Here is a 15,159-nt window from a genome sequence, read left to right on the forward strand (position 1 = left end):
AGCACATGGCTTTCCCATAGAGAGCCATTTGCTGGATTCATGGCACAGTTTGTTCTGGTGTTTCCGTAAACTTTTTTATGGCATGGCACCATGTGCCAACAAGTCTGCTTTATGGACCGAGATACTGCATACATTAGAAGGCAGTATGCATGATCCTAGCTACAGAGAAGCCATAGCAGTGTGGTGGAAGTTAGGTCATCTGGCTCACAGAACTAAACTGCTCATTTAATAAGACTTCTACAGACACTCAGCTGGAAGCAATAATGACTCCTCAACAAACGTGACAAAGACTGTGAGAGTTTAATATAAAAAAAAACCAAAAAGCAATTAATGAAAATAAAAGGAGAAAACCTCCACCTTTCAAAGATCTCTAATTAGCTCACGTGCTAGACACACCATTGTGAGAGTAAAGTTTATGTAAGTGTATAAATATTTTTATGTGGTAGGAATACACACCTATAAAGAAAGACACACAACCGCTATGTGCTTCCTCTAAGCAACTCTTCAGTCGCTTATACAGTAAGAAATTAATTAAGTCAAAGGTAATGTTAGAATCTGCCTTGAGAAAGAGAACAAACTGTTGACAGCATAATCTGCTGCCTGCTATGACATTCCAGGGCAGGGGGGGGAACACACACCAACCCCCCAAAAACTAAACTACCTAATCCATTACAAAGCACACGGCATCAGTAACAACTTCAGGTAATCTCATGTATAGATGTCCATGCAATTAAGGGATGGCACAGCATTACTACACTAGAGAGATTTTCACTTCAGAGCTTAACAGAATTCAGGCACAGTCCCTTCATTAGAAACATTTTACTGATCCTTCCCAGGTCACAGTCCTTACTCACATCTCTCTCCTTTAAAAATCATCTCTTGGGTTCTCCAGATAAGAGTTACAAGGTAAAAATACTTCAATGCAGTCAGTGCCACACCATTATGGAAAGTACTTGAGTCTTCTCGCTGCAAACACTTGTATTCACTATGACCACTGAATGAAAGCCAGAGAAGAAATTAAAGTAGATTTATACGTTTAGGACAATAAACATGGCCTAAGAATTTTGGAAAGGTTTTGACTGAGTTACAGATGGCTGAAGAGGGAGGAAAACAAGACAAAGAAGGTTGTAAAAAAAACCCACCCAAACCCATACTGCAGCTCCAGAGAGTGGTAGCTAACTTCCTGCTCTGTGTCACCATAAAAAAGAAAACAGAACAGGGTTCTCTTAGTTATCTTCAGACGCAAAAATTCCCAGAGCTCTTTCCAAAATGGTTCTAGAGTGAAAACATTGGATCACATGCACTGCCAGCTGCCAGACACTTCTAAGCTCACTCTGAGTGCATCTGAACAAAAAGACAACTTGGATGAGGTCTTTGAGCAGCAGAGGGGTTTTTTTATTAGACAATAGCACTAAGAATCTCAGTTTAAATTATGCTGCACAGGTCTTTCTTCAGACTACTAAATAAGCACTGATCAAGAGCATACATTGCACACACTTAGGACAGGCAGTCCATGCTCAAGGACAGCTCAGTGGCCTAGATGACCTATGTCTAACCCCAGAAATACAGGAGGTTACAGCTACAGGTCAGAATTCAGAGGTCAACAGCAGGGCAACATAAGGTAGTTTACACCTTTTTCACCAAGCATGAGCTCCTTAGAAAACCAAGACAATGGATGCAAAATGATGCCACAAAGAGAACAACTCATGTATGTTATATTATCAGCAAGAAATTATACGCTGCTTCTTGAAGAACTTACCAGTGGCTCCCGAGATGCTGCATTTTCAGTGGCAGGGCAGGAGCCAGCCTGTAAAATGAAAAGAAGAGTGAGGTTACATTGCCACCCGATGGACACAACTAGAAATACTTAGGATTTGGCAGACATACTTCTGCTATCGGCTGCAATTCTGTGATGGACTGAAGACAAAAAAGGTTAGAATCACAGAAAAAAAAATTAGTTCCAGCAGTTCCCATTTAAAACAACAGAATCCATAGAATCCTCAGAACTTGCTTTAGGTAGCCAGCAGTTAAGAGCCAGAGAGACTACTGTGAGAGATGTCATGAAAGAAATGTTCACCCCAACTCAAATTCTGAAATACCTGGCATAGTGAACCAACAGGGCATGAAACTGGGAGTCCCTCTGCTAAACTCTTGGTTGCAACCCTTGTCACATTGCATGGTATAAGACAGGACATTTTCATCGTGTATGAAATGATAATAATTTACTGGTCTCAAAGGGACCTGATGAGTCCTCGACATCTGCAAGGAATTGTGCAATACTAAAGGGAAGAAATGCTGCAGAAGCCCAAAGTACTGCTATTGATTTAGATGCAAAAGTACCTCACTCCGATTCCATGGTTCACTTTTTCCTCTCTAGAAGGACTAAACCTAATTTGACACCCAGTTTCTCCCACTTCCGTGATCCAGTAAAGCACCCTTTGTCTTCTGCACTATTCTTCTAAATTTCCAAACAACTATGACTTAATACCAGTAACCATCCTTGTTTCCTACACATAATGAAGAGACATAGTTGAAGGGCAGATGCTGAACACCTCACCTTGCACACTAGGAAAGGGTGGTACACGGGAGGAAAGCAACTGTTTGTTTCAAGCAGGACAGCAAGCCAAAGGTTGGACTGGACTTAAAAATTCAGGAGCTACCACTCTCCAGGCTCACCTGAAGTTTTGCTCATATTCACTCACTCATCAAAACAGGCATAACACTTTAGCATAGCCCCGTGTTTTACAGAATTACTCTCTGGGCTTCCTTCACCGCCGAAAACCAGCAGTCTGATTTCTGTGTAACTAGCATGTATCAGCTCTCCCAAGGTAGAGACACCTAAGTGTTACCATACAATAAACTTATCTTGGTCAACCAGCTACTTTCAAATGGGAGTCACAAGATGTAAAGATGGTCTAAACCATATTGCCTTCACTGCATGGTTTTTTTATCTTAGCAGAGGTGACACATACTGGTTACCTCAATGGTAAAAAAAAAAATATGCAGTTTTATTAGTAATGAAGACAAGTTTTAAGGCTCAGCTAGAGAAAAAGGATCTTATTCACCGAGTATAGGGAAAGATAAAACTCCCAAGTGATAGATAGCATCAAGGTCCCTAAGTGACTTTTCATTCTTCAATTCTATTAAACACTTCTATGCAACATACCACACCCTCGAAGTACCTCAAGACATTTTTTTCCCCGCATCTACAAAATATGCAAGCAAAAAAATATAGCTACAAGTAAGTATTCACCACAAGAGGGTGCCAGAAACTCAAATATACTGCAACCGGACTGCCTCCAGGCAGCAGCAGCACCGCCAGGCCCGGCCGATCTCACACCCTGGCAGTGACTCTCTAGAGAGGCCCCCAGCCTCTTCCCGTCCAGTCACCACCATTTTTGTAACTCCAATATATATATACGCAAAAATTCCAGCCACTAAGAATTCACCTGACATAACCACTGCAAATATCAGCTTCAACACCATACTGGAAGCCACACTGCCCAGTTGGTCTGTAGTGGGGACAACACTATGTCATACCAAGAAAAGGGCACTTCTCTCTTCAGCCTTGTCACTGGCTTCCCATTTTTATACACATAGTTTATCTGCTTTCAAATCCTTTATAGCTGGATGAAGGAAAAATAAGAGCAATCTCAAGATCCACCCACTCCTCCAAAAATATGGAAAACATGTAAGAATCAACACAAGAATATGGCTTGCTTGATTTATTAATAAGTTAACTGAACTTGTTTAGGTTGTGGATAAACTTATTTGGTGCATATCTCTATTTCTTTAGTCAAATCCCAGGACTAACACAGGTATCTTACTACAGCTAGTACTCTAAAATACTGGGGCCCGATTCATAGCACGCTGAAGTCAAAGAAAAGATTCTCATCAGATGCAGTTAGCACAGGGTCAGAATGGCTTAGAAGAGGCAGACAGGAACAGCACAGATAAAACTCCTGTTGAGAACTTCAAAAAAGTACCTATAGCTGTTAAATACTATTTCCATGGAATTGTACCATCAAGCCACTTGTGTTAGGTATTGAGTTTTCTAAGAATATATGTATTTTGCTGTTCTGTAGCATGTTTCAAGGAATATTCACAGCATTTTAACTACTTAAGCTGACTTTGCAAAGAGAAAAACTACAGAAGCATGGTGCAAACAGTAAAAAGTCACAAAGGCACAAAGAAAGAAAGAAACCACCACAGAATTCACCTCAGAAAATTCCCAGAGCATCCTAAGTACTAGGGCTTGTATGTTCTTGCCCTAAGGAGCTGCACTAGTATGTAGGGACTGTCACTCCACACAGACTCCACACAGAATTTGTCCAACCCGGGAAAATGACAGATGAAAGATTTGAAAAGCTGCCTAGGTTACTGCAAGAAAACATGTGTTATATTGTCAGGTAAGAGAGTCTTTGTCCTGAAGACAAATACGCAAAAATTCTGACATTTTTGTAGATGATATATGAGTTGGATAATTTATGGTGCTTCGACTGCATTGTCCAAAGATGCCAACATTTTACATGAGATCTGCATTTTCCTTCCAGCAAGATTTCCAAGTACAAAGCACACTGTAACAGCAAAAGAACTAGTCTTATAGGGTACGGGACAGTAACCCTTTAGAACATGTTAGTTCCAAGACAAGTCAAGGAAGATTGATTGCATCCTTTCCTCACAACAGCTGTTCAACAGCCTGTATTTAAGGAAAACAATGGGCATCACAGTCCAGAGACCATTTATCTTCAACATAAAAATCATCCTTCAAGGCAGAGAATCCAGTGGCTTAACAGGCAAGAGCTCAGGCAAGTGAGGGGAGGAATTTCCCTATATATTGACTAACAATGCAACTAGGGAATTAAGTCTCTGGAGCAACAAATCAGGCATCTTCCAGCATCTTTGAAATTTGCTTTAACTCCTTACATGAAAAAACACAGCTAGGTGGCAGACTACAATCCAAAGTGGGTATAATGAAGCTTTAGAAAGAAAAGTAAGATTCAGACTTTAGTACTCTGCCTGTTTCCCCACTAAACCACATATAAGAACATCACCAAGTACAGATGATATTGGAACAAAAATGCATTCTGTCCACCTTATCATCTCTCCCTTCTCAGTCTTTTACATTAAACTTAGATGTAGTCTGTTTTTAGCATAGTAACCCTTCCAGTGTTATGAAACAAATAAAAGAATCCCACATACAGAACCCATTCTGCTTATCCCACCTCAATGGCGCTGCTGCCATTTTGGTACCAAGTCCAATTCAGCCATTGCCTTTAACAGTTTCAAGCCTTTTATGACTCACGCAGACCAGCTACATACCAACCTCCAGGCTACGGAATTCTCAGCTTCTGCACGTAATCGTACAGATAATTAGGTATCATTTTGTGCCCCAAACTAAGCAGCTTCAAAAAATTTAGACATATTTATTTAAACTAACAACACTACTGCCAATTAACGTTAAAGAATTTCAATCTCTCACACTACTGGGATTTACAGTTAAACGGAATGCTGGAGGGCTGGGTTGCTGCTGGCTGGCTGAGCCAAGAAGACTCATCAAATACACTGCCAAAGTATTCAGCATCAAAGAAATACCGAAAGCCAAGAAAAATCAAAAATCCGTTATTCTGTTCACAGGCTATTCCATCACCTTGCTCTTCCCTTTCTTTTACTATAAGGAACAGTAACAAAGAGTGAGATCTTTTCTTCCGTTTATTTTTTAATATAGACCTTGCTCATGGTACCAAGGAACATAACTTCTAAACAAAACCAAGTATTTCAAAATCTCTGGTAGAAATGTTCATTGCCCTTAGAATACAATTCTATCTATGTAAATGATTTCATTTGAGCTGCAGCACTCCCTCCTCCCCACAATCCTTAGGGCAATATATTAATTCAAAAGAATGAGAAAATTAAACAAAGAAAAAAAGATAATAAGCCAAAAGATATCTGATACTCCCTTCTCAGAATCTAAACTGACTAGATTTCTAATCGAAAACATGATAGGGCCCAAATATTAACATGTTAAGCAAGGCAGTGCTACCACTCACAGCCTTACGGTGAATGCTTGGCAATAAAAAACATCATCAGTGGTAGACTGTAAATATTCTGTAAAATTCTCTAAACTTTTAGTGTGCAATGGGGACAACCTTTTACACGCATTGATACAGCACCAAAACTGCAATGGCTGCCTAAGAAAGGTGTCATTTACATTCTGCTAAACTAATAAAGATACTTTAATTGTTTTGTTTTATTCCAAAATTGTCCCCTTAAGAATTATCTACTGTGCTATATATTCTTCAATTACTACACCCCCTTGTTCCAGCCAAAGCTGCAAGTTGCTCTCAAATCCCATCCAAGCCAACAGAATTTGAGAGCAATGAACACTGCTCAGCTAGAGTTCTGGATGAGGAATGTGCAACTAGTGTAAGACACACACTAGAGGGTGAAGATGGGAGTATCTGTCAGCAGCAGCCACCGATAGCCAGAACAACCTGTCTCCACACAAGCACACAACGTGCAGAAGGAGGAAAGTTAATACAGAAGAAGGACTGCTCTGGATGTGTGAGTAGAGGGGGTAGATGTTTGTGTGGTCACCCTTTAGCTGAACTTGAGCACTAAAGGCAGACCCCCAGAGCTGCCCTTTAAACAAACTCTGCCACTAATGAAGTCATGACAGGCCAGGAGCCAAAAGGGGTGCAACCATTTTGCTGTTGCCGGAGAATCCAACATGTCTACGTACAACATGACAGAATCCAGCAGAGGAACAGTTAATTGACCATTTTCACCCACAGTGGCTTCAGACCACCTCCCGCCTCATCAGAGCTGACACAAAATAGTCTCTCTGTGGTGAAAAATTAACTTTGTGGCCTGGGTATTCTGCCTTATCTCAGATTCCTCCTGATCTAGAAATTAACTCCAAGCATTAACTTGGATTATGTTAAAAATCACAAGCATTAACTCCACTACGTTCTTTACAGACAATACCTGGAAAACTCTCCACATTACACACAAGGTAAGAGTTACTGCTCCCATTTTTCACTATGGAGACAGTGACAGAGTGACTTTCCTCATGTCCCTAATTTTTAAACCCAGGGGATGCTCTGGCTACACACAAGACTTTTAACTTTCCAAACATCAAACCTTCTTTTGAGGTAAAGCTACACTAAATAAATGTTAAAAAAAAAAGGGGAGGGGGGGGCAATGGGAGGATACTATATCTGAACTCAAGAGAACTTCAGTGTTTCTCAGGCAACCACATTTGCCAATTAACCTGATTTCTTTCTCAGAAACCTCTAGTCAACTGCCTCGCAGACTGACTGCTCAAGCGGCTTATGGATCAGTTGCAGGTTGTTTCAGGTTTCCTCATTCTGAAAGCATGAGGAATGGACTGTAATGCCTGCACCTCAAACTATGGCTGACGAAAGCACATGGCTGAGGCACAACTGCCCAGCAAGCTGAGTGTGAGTTTGGTAACTTGGCCTTTCATAACCTAGGAGGAGATCTGTGCTGGTTAGTCAAGAGTATGAATTTTATGGAATTGATTTCTATTTCAGTTTTGTTCAACAACATTCCCTACAAACTCAGCCCCCTCAGTCCAGAATAAAAGGTTCAACAGGGAGATTCACAGTGATCTAGTCAAATGCGGGCAGATTTGAATGATAGCATACCAAAGCATGTCAGTGGCAGACTTTGCTGTTTTCTAACCTCTTGCTGAAACAGCCAGGCCTTTCATCTCCTGCAGACTGCAGGATGGCCCTCTGTGCCCACCTAAAGGATTTTATAAAACTCCTGCTTGGGAGTCTGTCGAGATACAGGTAAGGTGAGAGAGCTGCCAGGAGATCGCTAAACTTGAGCTAGGTGGAGTTTGCAATTAAATACAAGTTACCCTGGATCGTGAGCAGGCCAGTGAAGGGAAACCTATGCTGCATACAACTACCTCATAGTTCCATTTTTCCCTTTGGCTCCCCCATTCATTTCAGCTCCCAGTTTAAAAACATTTTAAGCTTTTAGTATGTGTCTTGAGCACACACTCAAGCCAGCACTTACATTTCTCTTTCACGCTCCCCATTCAGTTTTTGACAACACTTTCACTACATCCACCATTGCTTTGCCCTTTCACGCTGCTGCTTCGAGGACCTTCCCCCCTCGCAGTGGCGAGGCAGAAACATTTATAACTGGTACTCCACCTCACCTCGAAATCCGGCCGCCCCCTGCCCTCTGGCTGCACTGCCCCCCCCACGCTCAAGAGCTTTACTGAGCTCCAGACTGACCCCCAGGATGGAAGCGCGCCTGCAGCCCGGGCCCGGCCTGCCAGCACCCCGGCAAGAGTGGCTGCGGAGGGGCGGCCCGCACCGGCGCGGGGCAGGCAGGACCCGCACCCCGGGAGGCGAGGCTGCGCCCGGGGCCGCTCAGGGGGGCGGCCTGCGTCCCCCCCGCCAGCCGGCCGTGAGGCGCCGCCGCCGGGCAGCGGCCCTTGACTCCCTCTCCCGCGCCCAGGGCCGCCCGCGGACGGGGGAGCGCGGCGCGCAGCCCAGAGGCCGCCGCCGCCTCACAGGGCCGGTGCTGCCGCCCGGGCGTCCGGGCCCCCGCAGCCAGAGGCCCCGCGGCGGCGGCGACCGTTACGACAGGTGCGGGGGCGGCACGGGGAGCGGGGCGTGCGCGGGGAGGCGGGGAGGGCAGAATACAGGAGGGACAGGAGAGACAGGCGCGGTGCCCTCCCGTCGCCCCCCCCGCCCGCTTCCCCGCGGCAGCAGCGGCCTCACCCCACCCCAGCCCGGCCCCACCGCCCGCGCCGCTTCTCTCGGCAGAGCGCCGGCCCCGTTTACCTGGCCGGGCTGCTCCGTTTGCTCCGACGCGGCCATCTTCCCAGGCCCAGCTAATCCATCCCCGCCCAACCGATGGAACGCCCTCGCCGCCGTTCCCCCGCGTGGCCCCACCGGCTCGCACTGCAGGCAGAACGAGTCGAACGCCGGCGCACCGATGAGCCCCGCGGGGACCCACTCCCGCCGTGAATCCCCGGCCTCTGCTGCCCCCACCGCCGGGACGGGAGCCAGCGGGTGGGGCGACTCGGGGCAGGCGTGAGGACGGCACGCCTGAGACTGCGAGACCGTGTGGGCCGCAGCGTCCTGCCCAGCCTGGCCAGCCGGGCCATTGACAAAACCGGCGCCGCTCTGGGCGGCGCGGCAGAGCCTGCCGTGCGTGGCCTCGGCGCGTAACCATGGATACGGCACCGCGCATTGCTGTCGCGCTGCTGCGGCTGCCGGGGCCTGCCCGGGGGCACAAACAACGGCAGGCCCCGCTCTCAGCCGCCCGAGGGCCGCCCTTCGCTTGGCAGCGCGGGGGCTCCCGCCCCGGTAACTGATACACGCCGCGGCGGCGTTATCGCGTGCCCGGGCTTTTTCTGCTTATGCTACAACTGCGCCGCACCTATACGGGAGGGCCACGGGCAGCACAGCGGTCTGCGCGGGGCTGGGCGCTCTGCAGACGCCCAGGCGCGCTCCTCTGCCGTGCTTGGCACGCGATCCAGCCGCTGCCGAGGCTGACAGGATTTGCCGCGGACTCACGTTACAACGGCCCGGCAGCGGCCGGGGGGCGGGCCCGGCAGAGCGGTGACGAGCGGCGAGGCCCCCGGCCGCTCCCCCTCCCGGCGGCCCGTCTCGGCCCCGCCTCCCCACGCGGCCCGTCCCGGCGAGCCCCGCGCCGCCCGCCGCCATGGCCGGGCCGCTGAAGCGCTGCCTGGTGCAGCGGCGAGACGGGCGGCAGCAGCACGGCGTGGCGGCCTCCTGCCTACGGGAGCTGCGCGACAAGGGTGAGGGGAGGCTGCCCGCGCTGTGCGGCGGGCCGGGGCCCGGGTGGCGGCTGCCGCGGGCGGAGGCGTGGGAACGGCACCGCACCGCGCCTTCAGCGGGCTGCGCGGCTGGACGGGGGGCGGTGCGGGCGCAGCGCGGCCCTGGCCCCTGCCCCCTGGTCCCGGCTGCTGCGGGTCGCGGGTCGCCTGTGGTGGGCGCGGCACCCGGGCGGCGCCTGTCTCGCTGCGTTCTGTTACGTATTTTTTCTGTTCTGCAGCTAGTGGCGTTCTGGCTATTGACAAGGCCAGGGAGCCCATCACCCTGGTCCTGGCAGAGGACGGCACCATTGTGGATGACGAAGATTACTTTTTGTGTTTGCCGCCTAACACCAAGTTTGTGGCGCTGGCCAAGAATGAGAAATGGTCTGGCAAAAGCTTAGGTACTGTGTGGATGAGGGAGCAGGGAAGGGGAGGGCATCGAACAACCTGGTGACATTAGGCTGTCTCAGGTGGATGAGGAATGACCCACAAAACTGATGGCTCTTGTGTCAGATAGCGGAACAGCCTGGCTCTCGGAGCCTGCAGATGAAGTGGACAGTGGCACAGAGAAGTGGAAGCAGTTGGCCAGGCAACTGAAGGATGACCTGTCTAATATCATCTTGATGTCTGAAGAAGATCTCCAGGTACAGCAGGGAAACCTCTAATTCATACCGTTGGTAGTTTCCATAGCTGATGGATTTGAGCGTCTGGCAGCTTAACGCCTTGTATGTGGCAAGGCATGGCAACAGCTGCCTCTTGTCCCCCTGCAGCACACAGCTTCCCAGGCACCAGGCTAGCTGCTTTCATTTTTTTCCTTTTCCCGTGCACCCTTAAGAAGTTGTACTTTGATTGCCAGGAGTTAAAGGATTTCTGTTAAAAATGCACATAATTTGACACCTTCCTGGATGCTTTTGGCTTCTGGCTGGTGGAGTGCCACTACAGCCTCTCATAACTAGGCTGGCTTGCTATGACAAGAAACCTTGTGAAACAAGCTGGGTTTCATGAAGGTGGAGGCTCTGTTGTTCAGGTGGCTCGCTGTTTGTTCTGTAATCGGTGTAACGGAATGGGTTAGTCTGTGTAACAGGAGCACTCCCATTTTTTTAAGGTGCTTATTGATGTACCACGTTCAGACCTGGCAGAAGAACTTGCCCAAAGTCACACCAAAATCCAAGTATTGCAGGACACCCTGCAGCAGGTGCTGGACAGGCGAGAAGAAGAACGCCAGTCAAGACAACTCCTGGAACTCTACCTAGAGGCCTTGAAAAACGAAGACCATATCTTAAGCAAAGTCGCAGGTAGGGAGCATTAGGATGCTAGAGAAGGAGCTTATCAGAGATCCCTGAAATAGTTGAGTGGAATAAGCAAGGCAGAGTGAAGGACTGGAGTGAGTCACTTGCTTAGCAGCTGTTAATGTGGATGTAATAGCTGGCATCGCATAAGAATTCTCTGACTGGGTGAGACCCAGAGTCCTCTCACTGCTGTGTCACATTTTTCACAAGGCCTGAAAGTAGAATACTGGGAGAAAAGCTTAAATCATATTGTCATCCTTAACATTATGGATTTCTTAAGTCAGAGAATGCACATAGATCAAATGCGTATTTTATTAATCTCAAAATGGTCAAGCAATCCGGGCCACTTTTCCTGTCCTGTGTTTGTCACGGGCTGTAGTGATTCTGCTACTTTTCAGAATCTGAGACTGTACCAAGAAAGGAGATGGATGTGGTTGACACAGGTACAAGCAGTACAGGCACTTCAGCCAAAACAGTGCTCAGTGACCAGATCCTTGCTGCCCTGAAAGAGAAGCCTGCACCAGAGCTCTGCTTGGACAGTCAAGATCTAGAGGTAGGTGAGAATGACATAACCATATTCTGGCAAATCTCTCCCTCTGGAGAGAGAGGTTACAGGGGAAGCTGTCCTTGCTTCTGGAGGTGCTAATGTCAATATATCTCAGTCTCAAAAGTGGGGAGCTTTAATCTGTTTCTTTTCCTCAGTAACACTGCCCCCTGCTTGGAGCTCTGAGTACTCCCAAGTACTCTAGTCCAGCCTCAGAAAAGCCACAAATATAATTTTGATCTCTGCCAAATCACTGTCAGCCAGTGCTTCACACAGCCAACTTAGCAGCAAGGGGATTTTTTGTATGCAGATGCATCTAGCTGTATTTCCTATATACATCCCAAGTCAAAATTAAAACTCATTATTTTGGAAAAACAGTGTAAATAAGCCCATAGCTTGGAAAGGAAATTCTGTGTAAACCTTAACCATTAGAAAGTGTATTCTTTCTAAGGCTATGAACTTGCTACTCTTGCTTTTCCCTGCTGTAGAAAGTACATAACTGCTTTCTATTCCTTTGAATGTCTGAGTATAGCTTCAAGCTCTAGGTGTTGGTAGAATATTGAAAATCCACTAGCCCACAGGATAGATGATGAAAGCTGGGAACATCTTCAATACCAAACGGCCCATACTAAACAGGTGTCTCATTATGGGTGTTCTTAATGTGGGCAGAGGGGTCAGTGGTGGAGGAGCATCAGTAGCAGAGACTGTTAGCAATCTGTCTTGCTACAGCTGGTCTTGAAAGAAGACGCACAAGCCCTGGCCTCGGCTCTGAGATGGGACAAGCAGAAAGCTGAAGCGCTGCAGCAAACCTGTGATCAGGAGCTCTCCAGGCGTCTACAGCAAGTGCAGACTTTGCATTCCCTGAGGAGCATGTCAAAGGGCAAGAAAACGCTACCCTGGGGAGACTGGCTTAGTTCAAAACGCAAAAAATAAGACTGTAGTGCTGCTTGCAATTTGATTTGAATGCAAAAGAAAAAACAATACAAACAAAGGTATATGCTGGGAGCCGTAGTTTGCTGGTCATACTGTGGTCTGGTTATAGAGAACTAAAATCTGGACATTGTCCTGAGGCTTAAAATCCTGTGATGATTCAAAATCATGTGTAACAAAAAGGATTTTGACTTTTTGCGGAATACTAGAACAATGGTATTGCTAAACACAGCATGTAGGGATTCAGCTTTGAATGCCTGGTTGGGAGCCAGAAGCTTCCATCTGATAATGATGGATCTACCTTCTGAAGCCCCAGGCAGTTTGCTTACTTTGTCCTCCCATTTTGCATGTGAAGGATGGAAGACCTCTGGAGGAGCTTTGAGGCACAGTTCATGAACAGGGCAGAGGGGTTAGCCAGCTGCTGTCTGGCTTTAAGCTCCAGCCTGGGGTCTAGGAACTTGAATTCTTATGCCGATTTAATCAGTTAAAGTAAATTCAAAGTCCATCAACTTCTGTGCTTTTTCTGTAAGGAACTCTAGCCTCTTGGGTGCCGTGTAAGCACTAACTTGTAAAATACAGCAAAAGTGGAAATACTTGCTTTCTAAGGCTGTGGGGAGAAGACTTGTATTTGGCCTGTCTGTATTACTCTCCTAATCATTAGTGTATTATCATGATGCTTTTGTATTAACTGGCTTATTTTTAAATGTGTTGAAGTCTTCTTTTCTAATACCATTAAAACCTTTTTACCTTACTGTTGGGACTAGGCTTGATATTTCCACCACCTGCTATGATTAAAGAATGTGCTGGTAAGTACCGTATTACCTTAAAGATAGAGGAAGAAGAAATTAAATACAGAAGTACTCTATATTTAACCTGTTCAAAGTATTTAGGTAGAATGCATATTTGTACTGGTTGCACTGCACCAGAACTCTCACCTGGCACAATCTCTTCTTCCCTTGTGAGAACAGAAGATGTGTATGAAAAATATCTGAAAAGTGAGCTGAAACTCCTGAGACAGTTTTAGTAGGTGCAAGTGTTTTCTAATATCATGCAAAACCCTCTGATTTAACATGACCTTAAATGGCACGGGATGCCAACTGATCGGTATTCCTACAGCAGGCATTCAGATGAACGCACTGCATGGAGACATTCTGGTTGAATTACGGCACACAAAGTTAGACTGCCAGTGTAACTAATAAATATTAAAAACAGTTTAGTGCCTTTGAGCAGGTAAGCAAAAATACTGAGCGTAACTGCAGATGAACCTACCCATATGGGAATTGACTGGCTTTAGGGGGGAAGCTTGCAGTCAACTTTTTGGTCCATCGGTTTTGCTAGGGCAAGTAATTGCTTCTTAGAACATACACTTCTGCCTTGCAACATTATAGGCCATGGCAGGTAAAACAGTTTCCTGCTGCTTTAAATAGGTACTTATTACAAGCTTTTTATGTTCAAGTCTTTCTGAAATAGCATACATGTCTGTGCATTAACAGAATTTTTGAAGGACACTCTATTGCACTCAAAGCTAATTATGCTGGCTACCAATTCAGATAGCATGCATTGAGCAGACCAGCTGTCAGCAAGCTTTTTATGTGAGCTTATGTCTCAGCTTGCGGTTACTGTTCCCTCCATTGTAAGCCAGTTTTTCAGTCTTGCTCAAAGCTGCAATGCTTTTGCTTTTTTCAAGTTCAGCTTGGCAATGGAAATCCTACTCCTCAAGCTGTACAAAGAGGAAAGAAGGGTTTTACCTGTGGCTTTTCCACATCTACTTAATATAGCAGATAGCATAATTACTTCTATCCTGTGTTATTAAGAATATTTAACTCACCTAATTCCAGGCAAACTCTGACATGGAGTTACAGGGACCGTGCTGATCGTTGTTGTTAGGAAGGCAGTGGTGGTCCTTCCAGTCTAGCCTTAAGGAAAAAAACAAATGCAGGGTTTTCATTGCTGCTTTTTCCTCTTTTATCAAGGTTAGAGCCCTTTAGTTGTCTGTAAATTATTAAATGTTGCAGTTCTTATGTTACAGAATTCAATTTGTCAACTGGACCTAGCCCAGTATGATTTAAAACTGTTACTTTTGTCTTAAGTGTTCTGTTCTAATAGAACAAAAAATTTTAACAAATCAGGTTTTCACAATCTGATAGGAGCTGCAGTTTTACTCTATCCTAAAGCTGAGCTGTCAGTTTATTAGTAATATTGACTATTATTTGCAAAAAGAGCAGGTATGTAATACTTAACTCTCTTTAAAGCTCAGAAGTTTCCATGAAGAATACGCAGCAATTAACTACTGGCTAAGAGACTTCAATGCTGCATATCACCTTGTAATTTCTATCAAAAATCCTTTTTGTTTTATGTTTTGGGTTATTTTATTTATAGGCTATGTATTGCTTCTTGGATCTCTCTTAATAGCACAATAAAAAATGAAAACTGCTAAAACATGTCCATTTAATGAGATTTTTAAATTTTACAGTTACCTGTAAAAATTGATCTTTTTTTTACCGTAGACTTTACTATAGATCTTTAGATCATTATATTGGGAAAGTTGGTTCATAACTAGAATTCCC

General features: G+C 45.9%; 2 protein-coding genes across 2 annotated transcripts in view; one reads left to right on the forward strand and one right to left on the reverse strand.

The window, feature by feature from the left end:
• The window catches only part of PEX14 (peroxisomal biogenesis factor 14), a 79,916-nt gene extending 70,892 nt beyond the window's left edge, over positions 1-9,024 (reverse strand). Inside the window, exons 1-2 of the mRNA XM_080380936.1 lie at positions 8,829-9,024; positions 1,760-1,807 (exon numbers count right to left, since the gene is read on the reverse strand). Coding sequence (XP_080237062.1) covers positions 1,760-1,807; positions 8,829-8,864 — 84 coding nt within the window. The 5' untranslated portion in view covers positions 8,865-9,024. The remainder of the gene's footprint in view (positions 1-1,759; positions 1,808-8,828) is intronic.
• Positions 9,025-9,583: 559 nt separating this feature from the next.
• DFFA (DNA fragmentation factor subunit alpha) lies at positions 9,584-13,343 on the forward strand. Its single transcript, XM_080380952.1, has 6 exons — positions 9,584-9,811; positions 10,069-10,230; positions 10,343-10,473; positions 10,935-11,124; positions 11,517-11,671; positions 12,392-13,343. Exons 1-6 carry the CDS (start codon positions 9,715-9,717, stop codon positions 12,593-12,595), a joined length of 939 nt encoding a protein of 312 aa, XP_080237078.1. The 5' UTR covers positions 9,584-9,714; the 3' UTR covers positions 12,596-13,343.
• The last annotated feature ends 1,816 nt before the right edge of the window (positions 13,344-15,159 follow it).

The sequence above is a fragment of the Falco punctatus genome (assembly GCF_963210335.1).
Source record: "Falco punctatus genome assembly, chromosome: 3".
Classification (NCBI taxonomy): Eukaryota; Metazoa; Chordata; class Aves; order Falconiformes; family Falconidae; genus Falco; species Falco punctatus.

Bases quoted from the DNA above. Each gene is read 5' to 3' on its own strand.
- DFFA (XM_080380952.1), top strand. From the start codon at position 9,715: ATGGCCGGGCCGCTGAAGCGCTGCCTGGTGCAGCGGCGAGACGGGCGG. The intron at 10,231-10,342 runs GTACTGTGTGGA...CTCTTGTGTCAG, and splicing joins ATGGTCTGGCAAAAGCTTAG to ATAGCGGAACAGCCTGGCTC. The intron at 10,474-10,934 runs GTACAGCAGGGA...CATTTTTTTAAG, and splicing joins TGTCTGAAGAAGATCTCCAG to GTGCTTATTGATGTACCACG.